Source organism: Adiantum capillus-veneris, chromosome 24, assembly GCF_014529385.1.
Source record: "Adiantum capillus-veneris isolate H3 chromosome 24, ASM1452938v2, whole genome shotgun sequence".
Classification (NCBI taxonomy): domain Eukaryota; kingdom Viridiplantae; phylum Streptophyta; class Polypodiopsida; order Polypodiales; family Pteridaceae; genus Adiantum; species Adiantum capillus-veneris.
In genome coordinates this window covers 10,160,620-10,171,411 of record NC_140954.1, presented here as the reverse complement: position 1 = coordinate 10,171,411, position 10,792 = coordinate 10,160,620, and the positions used below count along the sequence as shown (strand labels likewise).

The following is a 10,792-nucleotide window of genomic DNA, read 5'->3' as shown; positions in this document are numbered from 1 at the left end:
CCCAACTTGTCGCCTTTTGGATGCGTTGTGTAGGCATGTGTGGGAGGTCTAGACATACATGAATTGGAGTATGGTCCGAGTTCGGTGACCGAGCCCCAATTTTAAAGTGTCCAATTAAATCCAATGCATTGTGGCTAACTAACGCATAGTCATTAGTGCTTCTTCCATGGTTTGATGTATAGCATGTGTATGTTCCGGAGCTTGCAAATTTCTTGGTGCTATTCATGACTACAAGTTGCATAGAATTCATCATGGATATCAAAGCCGAACCTTGTTCATTCATGAGGTGATCGCATGAGCATCTATCCCATATTGCATCTAATACAAGATCGCCATCTTTGTCGGCGGGATGGGTTGAGTAGTCAACCAATTGGAACCTGTATGTTGGCTATGTGAGCATTAAGATCCCCGAGTATCATCACTTCCCCCTGTGGTGTGTAGGTTGCAATATCTGTATATAGGTCGGCAAAAGGGTCATTCTTGGAGAGATTATGCAAATCATAGAACGGGGATTCCCGATGTGGGATGTAGCATCCCGCAATGAACATCGATCTCCCAGATGTACAAATCTCAGCCCATGTGTATCGTTTGTGTTCATCTATCTTGCATATCTTAACCTGATTTTGCATTTTCTCCTTGTACATTATAGCAACACCCCCTTGCCCGCGCATCTTAGTGCCAGGCCACCAAACCGAGTGTGTAATATATCCTGGAATACTTGGCAGTCTACATGTGTCCTGTTCCCACGTTTCAAGTAGAAAAAGTATATCTGCTTGTGGTAAAACCTCTGTCAATCCATCCCCTTTGTGCCAAGGGAAACCTCGGCAGTTCCAACTTGTGACGTGTATGTTCGTGGTCCCATGGGTTTCCCCCTGTCATGCTTCTGGTGGTGTTGCCCTTGTGGGGGTGGTGTTCTTTTTCATTCGTTCTTCATATGCCTGTCTTCTTTCCTTTTGTTTCGTGGGTGTCCTATCTTCACTGATGTAAATTGGGCTGTCCCTTAGATAAATGCGAGCATTTTCGAGTATGATGGCTCTTTTACGTGCATCCAACATTGTGCATACAATTGCGCGATTGTTCTCAGGTCTCTGCTTACCCACACGGTGTGCCCCATACACCACTACATCATGCATGCCAAATGTGTTTGCAAGGAGGTCCGTGACCTCCGCATTCAACATGAGTACTTTCTCATTGTCAGATTCCGGTATGCCTCGGATCACAATATTCATACTGCGTTTCTCTCGCTCATTATACTCTGTGTCATCTACATTTGCATACGTCTCATGTGTCTGCGGAATGGCATTTGGAGTACTTCTTACTACATGTGCCCAGGAGGTCGTATTTCCTTTTGCATTATCACTGATGTGTGCAAGCTTCTCATCGTGTGTAGCTAGAGCGTCTTCCACATTGGAGACTTGTTTGTTTAATGCATCTTACAGGGCCTGAATTTTCTCATCTTGATGTTGCATTTTCAGATTTTGTATTTGGATTGTGTGCTCCAATTCTTGGTTCTTTAGTGCAAGATTTTTGATGTCTTCACCCTGCTTCATCACCATTTCCTGCAAGGATGAGATAAAACCCCAAATGTCTTGCATCGAGCATAGCACCGATTTCTCGGTTCCTGCACCTGTGTCTTTACCTGTCCCTGTATTTGTACCTGTACCTGTATCCATCTTGGATGGGGGTGTTTGTTTATCCTTTGCATTTGGCATGTTTCTTGTCGGTGACGATCGCACGGAGAAACCACTTCTTGAAACCCGCAGGTTGACTGGTTCACTCATTCATATGGGGTTCACCCTTGCTGCAGTGTTGTGCAAAGGTGTCCACGGCAGTTCTGCGTAGTGTAACAGGGCTGGCGGGGGCAATGGCGGCAGGTGTGCTCCACAGCAATGCTACGCAGGGGTGCTGGGCTGTTGAGGACTGTGGAGAGAGAGAGAGAGAGAGAGAGAGAGAGAGAGAGAGAGAGAGAGAGAGAGAGAGAGAGAGAGAGAGAGAGAGAGAGAGAGAGAGAGAGAGAGAGAGAGCTCTCCCTTCGCCCTGCTCCTACTATTCACTTGCGCCTATCTCTCCTGGTCGCGCATGTCTTGCCACAACTCGTGGGTATGCTGTTGTGCCTGCTCGACACCCTGCACTACCAATTGTGGTGCCGTTGTCTAGGCCTGCTGTCAGTTCGTGATGTAGTTGAGGACACCTGCGCTCAGTTTCTCCTTCGACCTTACAGGGTTTTAGTGTTCACGCCTGATCATCTGTGTGAGCAAGGTACTACCCCACCTGCGTCACATCGTTGTGGCAGACCCTCATTACCTTGTCCTTCCCGGACAGTTTGCTCCCGCCAGCAGAAGTACCTCTTTCTTCCTTCTTTGGAGTATTCCTCGCTGGAGCAGCCAGTCCCCCTACCCTGTTTTCTCAGCACCTTGCAATTACTCCATCGACTCTTCTTCCTCGACGTGCCTCCCTCCTGCCCTTCAACCTCAGCCTCCATCTTTCCATTGCTCCCTTCAGTCCAAGCTACACTTTGGGTCTTGTTTTTTAGCATTTGCCAGTCTCGCCCTCTTTAGTAGGCAGTCTCTCTCAGCCTACCCATTCCTTTTTCCTTCCATTCCACGCTGCTCAGGAATGGTCCGAGGATCGGGTTCTACATTTTGTGCACTCACAGACTATGGCTCAGCTTCATTTATGGTTGTCTCCTTCCGCTTCTGATGTTTTGTCTCCTCACTACCCTTCATGTATTGGTGCTATGGAGTGGAGTGATGTTTATGCTTGCTATTCACTGCCTATGGTGATTCTGAGGTCCGCAATTGGTGCAATGAGACACCATATCTTAGAGAGGGCTGGCGGGTAGCTTTCCTACCGCCTGAAGCCCACCCCTTGGATGGCCCAGCTGCCTCCAAGAAGATGCGCAGTTAGTCAGATGCTATTCACACTCTTTCGTGCAGTCTATGGATTTACATGTAGTTTCTTGGAATGCTAATGGTTTACAGACTTCTCGGGTAAAAGGTTCCCATAAGCTTTTACTTCGCAGAGATTTACACTTTCATGTAGTGGGCACTGTGGATATATTGCTAGTACAGGAGCATAAGATTGCCACTCCCTTTTGCAATCTCATGCCCTCGGACGCCCGCACTTTTTGGGAGCCTACTCTGGGCCTTCATGGACAGAGTTGCAGTGTATGCATCTCAGTGGGACCACGTTACTTGGCCTCAGTTCAGCAGCATGGCACCCTTGTCGCTGGCAGAGCAGTTTATGTTTCTATTCGGATTCAGGAATCTATCATTGGTTTTATGTCAGTCTATGCACCCACTACTCCTCGGGAGAGGGCTACATTTTGGTCCTCTTTGGCTGCTGTTCTACCTGCTGTAAACTCTTGGGTTGTTGGAGGCGACTTCAACAACATTAAGAGCGATTCTGATTGGCGAGCCACCACACCTCCAGTTCTATCATCCATCTCTTCCGATGAGCAGCCAGCTTGGGATCGATTTCTTCTAGCTATTCAGGGCGTTGACGCCTGGCATATACCCTCTTTTGGTCACCACCCTGCTACACTTCATTACTCTTGGGGGTTTCAGAGACAGCAGGGGAGATTATTAGAGCGTCTTGATCGTTTTACATTGGCCCTTGGGCAGCAGCTCTAGGCGGATTCACTACTATATGGAGAGGGATCAGCCTCTCAGATCATTTACCCATCTCATTGTTTATCTCCTTCACTAGATCCTATGCACAGAGGAGAGGCTGCCGCATCTCTGACAGTGTTCTCACCACTCCGGTATTGCAGCAGCAGATTCATAACTTATGGTCCACGGATGCTTCTTATTGTGGACCCCCTGGAGAGTTTCTTGCTCATTGCATTACTCAGTTTAGTATTTGCTGCCGTGCTCAGACCGCTATTATTCATCGTCAGTTGAGGGTACGTGAGTTTGATCTTCACATCCCTCTTGGTTCCACTCAGCGCTTACTCGAGGAGTGGCCTCAGGATGCTTATCTTTCTGGTAGACAGACAGAGCTCACAGAGGAGATTCGTCGTGTACAGGAGGCTAGGTCTGAGTTCGCTCATCATGCTTCAGTATCTCATTGGATAGCTAAAGTTGATCAAATGAATAAAGACTTCTTTGTTGCGCATAAAGAGCGCCCTCCTGGCACCACCCTTCGGACTCCGTGCGATGCTCAGGGGACACTACATATGCATCGTGATGTTATACTTGATATGACTGCAGATTATTTTGAGACATTGTTCACTGCTGATGTATGCACTACTGAGGTTTTACATGCACGTGAGCAGATCTGGCATCACACGCGACACCGTTGTATAGACACTATGGCAGAGATCCTGTTGGCACCCTTCACACTTGCAGAGCTCCATGCTGCTATCGAGAGTCTTGATCCATCCTCCTGTCCAGGAGAGGATGGCCTCACTAGAGCTTTCTTTTTGACATATTGGGATGTATTGCATATACCACTGCTTCGCGGTTGTCAGGACATCTTTGCATTAGGATATATGCATCTGGATCTTTGTTCAGGTCTCATATCTCTTATTCCGAAGGGGGGTGACACCACTCAGCTCCGACAATGGAGACCTATTACCCTACTCCCTTCGGTCTATAAGATATTAGCGTTGATGATCAGCCATCGCTTGCGGCTGTTCTTACCCGATATTATTCATACTTCTCAGACAGGCTTTGTCATGGATCGATGCATCCTGGATAATATCTTCACTTTTTATGAGGCAGTGGAGTGGGCCAGATCATCTTCCGAGCCTCTCGCTTTTTTCATCCTTGACTTCGAGAAAGCCTACAATCGTGTTGAGTGGGACTTTCTCGAAGGAATATTAGCCAGGATGGGTTTCCCTTCGAGATGGATCTCAGGCATTTCCGCTCTCTTCAGGATTGCCAGCAGTGCTATTACTATTGGTGGTCGTGTCAGTCGTAGTTTTGAGCTTTCTCGATCTGTCTGCCAGGGATGTCCTCCAGCAGCATATCTGTATCTGTTTGTAGGAGAGACTATGTCCGACTTTCTCCGTGCTCATAGTCATGTATTTTGTGGCTTGACCATGCCAGTATCTACACCTCCAGACCTTATCGATCAGGAGTTTGCTGATGATACTATGCTCATGTTACGCTATTTGCTAGCTGCTCTTGATGCCATGCGGGAGGCCCTAGAGGTTTTTTGCATTGCCAGTGGTGCACGCATTAACTGGCATAAATCCTATGGGTTACTGGTTGGCAGTGATGACATACCTACTTGGGGGGTAGCTGATGGTTTCACATGGCTGCGACCAGGTCAGACATGCAGATATCTGGGCTTTCAGGTTGGATTAGATGTTACCTCACAGCAGTAGTTTGCACCCGTGCTACAGTCTATTCGTAGGAAGCTATGCCATTGGTCTTCACGTCATCTGTCGTTGGCTGGCCGTGCATTGGTCGCCAACCAGGTCATTTTGGCTACAGTATGGTATACGGCTTTTTGTTGGATGTTACATTTTGGTGTGATGGCTCCGCTCCGCCGCCTAGTGTGGAACTTTTTATGGAGTGGCACAGACGGGACTATTGATACCCATGCTCGAGTCCGCTGGCCCACGATCATTCGTCCTAGGTCAGAGGGAGGCCTTGGCATTATTGATCCAGAGTTACAGAGCCGCGCCCTTCTTACCAAGCTTATTGTTCGGGGTCTTTTTCCCGGACAAGAACCTTGGAAGATGCTTCTTCAAGCCGCTCTTTGCGCAGTGACTCCACGACTCGGCACTAGAGATGGTCATACTTGGCAGACAGGGTATCGTTTTCTCTTTACTGATGCCCCCTTGTCCACCACCTCCCTCTCCCTCTTCATCCGATCACTCCTTCAGATTTGGGTTTCCATGCGACGGGCTATTATATGCTCATCTCCCTCATGTCGTGAGGAGATTGAGCGCCAGCCTCTCATTTGGAATTTTGCAGTTCTTGATTCTTCGGTTGATCCACCCCGTCAGCTTGGAGAGCGGACTCACATTGATTGGGCTGCCTGGGACGTTGACCCTGCTGCCTCTATGCGGTTGTTTCATGAGACATATCTCTCTCACTCTTAGTAATTCATCCTCTCTACAAAGTTTAGGTTCTCCTTGCTACAGGTACATCTCTCCCCGCAGTATCCTTATTGCCTACGGGCAAGAATAGGGCTTGGGAGGGAAACTTCTCATCTCTTCACTTCTCTCATATCTACATTTTTCTCATATCTACATTTCTCACATACTATCCTAGATGAATAACCCACATGATGATCATTTCTATCGCTTTGACTCTGTACGATCTATTAGAATTAACGTATGGATTAGCCGTAAAATACACTTTCAACAACGTATAGTGTTTCTCTTCGGCCCTGAAAGGCTCAATGAAATACTTCTATCACCGGATCCCATCATACTACCTCTCATAGACTATAACTTTTCTTTTGATGTAAATCTAATTGTTCTTTTGTTAGGGTTTTTCCCATATTTCTTGTAAATGGACATATGGTCGACTTTTATGTAATGCAAAGGGTCAAAGCCCCACTTTCTTGCACGTGCGCGCGCGCGAGCACACACACACACACACACACACACACACACACACACAGAGAGAGAGAGAGAGAGAGAGAGAGAGAGAGAGAGAGAGAGAGAGAGAGGAGGAGGAGAGTTTTAATGACGTAGGAAACTATCCCAAGAGACCTTAAAGATCTAGCCGACGAGGAGTTGAACTCAAGACTTGTTATTCAAGAGGGAAATAGCATAACCAATCTACCACACTTGGGGTGATAGAAAGGTTAAAACCATTTTTCTCTTTCTATTAGCACACACACACACACACCCCCAAGAAGAAGAGAGTTTTAACGTCGTAGGAAACTTTCCCGAGAGACCTTAAAGATCTAGCCGACGAGGAGTTGAACTCAAGACTTGTTATTCAAGAGGGAAATGGCATAACCAATCTACCACACTTGGGTGATAGAAAGGTTATACCATTTTCCTCTTTTTATTAGCGCACACACACACACACACACCCAAGAAGAAGAGAGTTTTAACGTCGTAGGAAACTATCCCAAGAGACCTTAAAGATCTAGCCGACGAGGAGTTGAACTCAAGACTTGTTATTCAAGAGGAAAGGGCATGACCAATCTACCACACTTGGGTGATAGAAAGGTTATACCATTTTCCTCTTTTTATTAGCACACACACACACACACACACACACCCAAGAATGAGAATGAATGAGAGAGAGAGAGAGAGAGAGAGAGCTGATACAATCTTGGTGGATCTAATACAATGTCTGGGTACAAAAATAAAATGAAGTAAAGTGAGAGAGAGAGAGAGAGCTATATTGTGCTTGTTTTCTTTTCACTTTTGATCACATCACATTGTGTTGGAAGATTTAACCCAGCAATTTCAACGACCATGTGTTATAGATCTCAAGGTATGTTCAAAACTAATCAATGTGTTGCCTTGAGTGGTTTTGACTTCATTGCAGATTTGAGATTGCAATTTGTTTGATGCTTTTGCTTTGAGTGGGTTGGCTGTATCACAGATTTGAGATTTGCCGTTTGTTTGGCTACGCTTTTTGATGGCTTGAGAACGGAGGATTTGCAGACCACATTAATGCTATTCCACCACTTGGTGCTGTTTGAATCTGCTCTACTCCCTCGCCTTTTGTTTCTTTTCTGTGGTAGTGGTGGTGGTGGTTGTGGAGGAGGCAAGGCTGCAATGTAAAAGGTGGTGTAAGACGTGCTTAAATATTTCTCACCTTTGAGTTTATTGGACCTGCATACATGCTACTGTGGAATACCTTGGTATCTGTGTTTGTTTCTTAGTTGTTTTAATGACTCTTTACTTTTACTGTAAGTGTTTTGAAGGTGCTATAAAGTTTTCTTTCTAGCTTGTAAGTTTAGAGTTTTGTGGGAATTACAGCTGCTTCTTTTCCCTTGCTTCCATGTAGCTGAGGAGACAATTCTTTGTTTCGTTTCGCTGCATGAATATCACTATGAATCTAGGATCCGGCCACAATAACTTGCAACAAGTTGATTGGAGTTGGGACAAGATCCTAATTAAGGCTGTGCACTGGAGATCTGAGATTTAGGGAAAACTAGCTCAGAATAGTAAGCAGCATGCAAAATTTTCAACACAGAAAATTCTGTATGCCTAAAGTTGCAGCTGTAGGAAAGGAAAAGGTGCGGGGAGTAAGAACGGTCTTGGATATCAATGTTGGGTTTTTGGAAACAGAGGAAAGGAAGCCTTTGTATGTGCCTACAAATCTCATGACAAAGTGAACAAAAGGAGATCAAGGAAAAGTTTCGGCACTTAAGCTTGATTACATCATAATGATATCAAGTCATCGGTAAACATCAAACTGCATGGAATATTGAAGGCCAAGTCAACTTGTTATTAAAATGGAATGACATTGCTTCAAATGCATTGAAGTTCATCGGTGTTCATAACTGGCCACATCACACCACCCAAACAATTGATTTTCAAATTCTGATATTAAACAATTCTATACGGCCTTTCTCACAAAAAGGGTTTTCAGGTCCAAGTTTTGTGCCTTTTTTCAGGTTTGGCTGGTAATAAATTTTTAGTGCTCATAGTTGCTTCTGCTAAACAGAGCATGAGTAAGAAGCATATACTTGGAGAACTGTGTAGAGTGGATAATGAAATAAGTGCTTGCTATGTCTTTTGTTCCAGATGGGAGTGCATACATGGTATCCTGGAGCAAGTGAGCAGTACATTGCAAAATGCAAGTAAGTTATCGTGAATGTATGCATTATTCTCAATATGTTTGCCTCAAAATACACACGGTTTCTGTCGGAAGAGCTTGATTTTCTGTAAAGGATGACTTTTCACCAAGGCCATTGGCTTCTAGGGAGAAGGATGCAGAAAGTACCTCCAAGGATCTTGGTTTTCGAGTTTCGGGGTTGCAGGTGTGTTGTCATTGATCAGCCCAAGCAAGCCTTGAGAGGAAAATTCTGACTTTTCTATACATATACCAGCAGGATAAAGCACCGGTTTTCTTGGGGTACTTGTGGGTTCAATTTCACTGGTTCATGTTTATGTAGGCCTTTGATACAAATAGTGGCAATTCGTGGAAGCCTGGCCGCATATGGTGCAAAACACTAGACGCTAATGCAACTAAGCTTCTCTTGAAGCAATTTGTTTCATCTAACCCAACAGATGACATGAGTCCAGATTGCACATATGCGTCTGCTGTATATGCGGGTGAGGATGGCATTATCAAACAGCTGAGTGAGCTCAGAAGCTGGTAAGGGCAATCAAGCTGAAGAGTCTTCAGTATTGTGGGTTGTTTTCTTGCTCTCTTACATTTGTGCTGTGAATACACATACAGGTTTGCTGTACAAACAAGCTATCACTTTTTCTCAAGCTCTATCCTTCTCATGTACGAGAGTAACGGCCTTACTCAAGACGGCCCCGCTCAAGAGAGTATGCATGGAACTGTGAAGCTGGTTGATTTTGCACATGTGCTCATGGATCAAGAGGCTGCTGATGAAAATTTTCTTCAAGGCCTTGACTCATTGATAGCCATTCTTTGTGAGATTGCAGGCCTGAACTAAGCTTATGGGAATGGTCAGTCAAAGATTTTATTACAAAGCTGATTTACGTTTGAAATCACAATAGGAATGCTAAGAGTATGTGTCGATTACCAATAATTGAATGCAGCTACAATCACAGATCCAATTCCATTGTCATTTGTGGATGCATGATGTGGCTGGACACGAAATGTACAGTTTTCTTGACGGTTATTCAAGATATAATCAATTCTGGATTGCATGCATGCATCAATAAAAAGCATCGTATTTAGCAAACATTGACTTGTGCTTTCTTTACAAGTCCTGATGTTGTTTGATTTTGTTGGGTTTACAGCTTCCTAAAGGAAAATTTAAGGGAATTTGTTTCATATTTGTTTCGTTCTAAGTTTAGAACTCATGTCTTTGCACTCTCTCTCATATCCTTAGGTGCAAATGGGCTTTAGAATTTTGGTAAACCATAGATCAAGTAGGCTTCTCTCATTTGTTTTGTGGACTCCTTTTTTCTTTGAGTTTTCAACTCAAAGTTGTGATTTGCTTTAGAAGTGACTGAAATCAAATTATTTGCTTGATTTATTTTTGGATCTTCTGAACTTACGAGGGTACATTTATTATCAACTTTGAAGACTAAATAACTAGAAGTTTGTTCTTAAAAACCCTTGTAAAGTTCAGTTTTGTGGCAACAACAATATTGAAGGTTTGTCAAAGGTAGATTTGTCAAGTGTCAATTTATTCTCAATTAATACACTGTGAGCCTTGAAATGCATTTGGGTGGTTGTAAGCCTCAAATTCGAAGGGTTGCCCTACTTTCCAATTAGAAGGCTTCATAGAAATATCCGTTTTCCTTATATTGGGATTGGAAGGGCATATAACTAATTCTAAAAATTTTGAAGGCCAGTATGTCTTTAAACCTTGCCTAGAAGGGTAAAACCCCCTTGGAAGGGTGTTATGGCCTTCATATCTAAGGGTTCGATTGTGGCTGCTCAAATCTTATGATTCACCCACTTTGTGACATCCTTGTATTGGGCACACTTAACATCTAATAAGCCTTCTAATACAAGGTTTAAGTTTCTTGTAGGATTGTTTTTCATATGTATGAGAATGGTAGAAATTATCATTTGGTAAAAATGTTGTCAATGAGTTCTTTGCATGTTTCTCCAGTTCTGGGGTAGTGTACACATCAAAAGTTATATCAAGCAATTAAGTGAAGTCAAGATTTTGTTGGTTGAAACTTAGTGTCTTGATTCTTATATTGTGACAG

At 44.2% G+C, this 10,792-nt stretch overlaps 1 protein-coding gene and 1 pseudogene across 2 annotated transcripts in view; one reads left to right on the top strand and one right to left on the bottom strand.

Moving 5' to 3' along the window:
- LOC147425928 (uncharacterized) overlaps positions 1–1,781 on the bottom strand; it is a 5,334-nt pseudogene extending 3,553 nt beyond the window's left edge.
- LOC147425927 (inositol polyphosphate multikinase beta-like) overlaps positions 1–9,773 on the top strand; it is a 70,353-nt gene extending 60,580 nt beyond the window's left edge. For both annotated transcript variants that reach the window (XM_086499334.1, XM_086499333.1), the window contains exons 4-8: positions 7,353–7,412; positions 8,675–8,730; positions 8,853–8,910; positions 9,046–9,248; positions 9,333–9,773. In XM_086499334.1, coding sequence (XP_086355460.1) covers positions 7,353–7,412; positions 8,675–8,730; positions 8,853–8,910; positions 9,046–9,248; positions 9,333–9,558 — 603 coding nt within the window. In that variant the 3' untranslated portion in view covers positions 9,559–9,773. The remainder of the gene's footprint in view (positions 1–7,352; positions 7,413–8,674; positions 8,731–8,852; positions 8,911–9,045; positions 9,249–9,332) is intronic.
- The last annotated feature ends 1,019 nt before the right edge of the window (positions 9,774–10,792 follow it).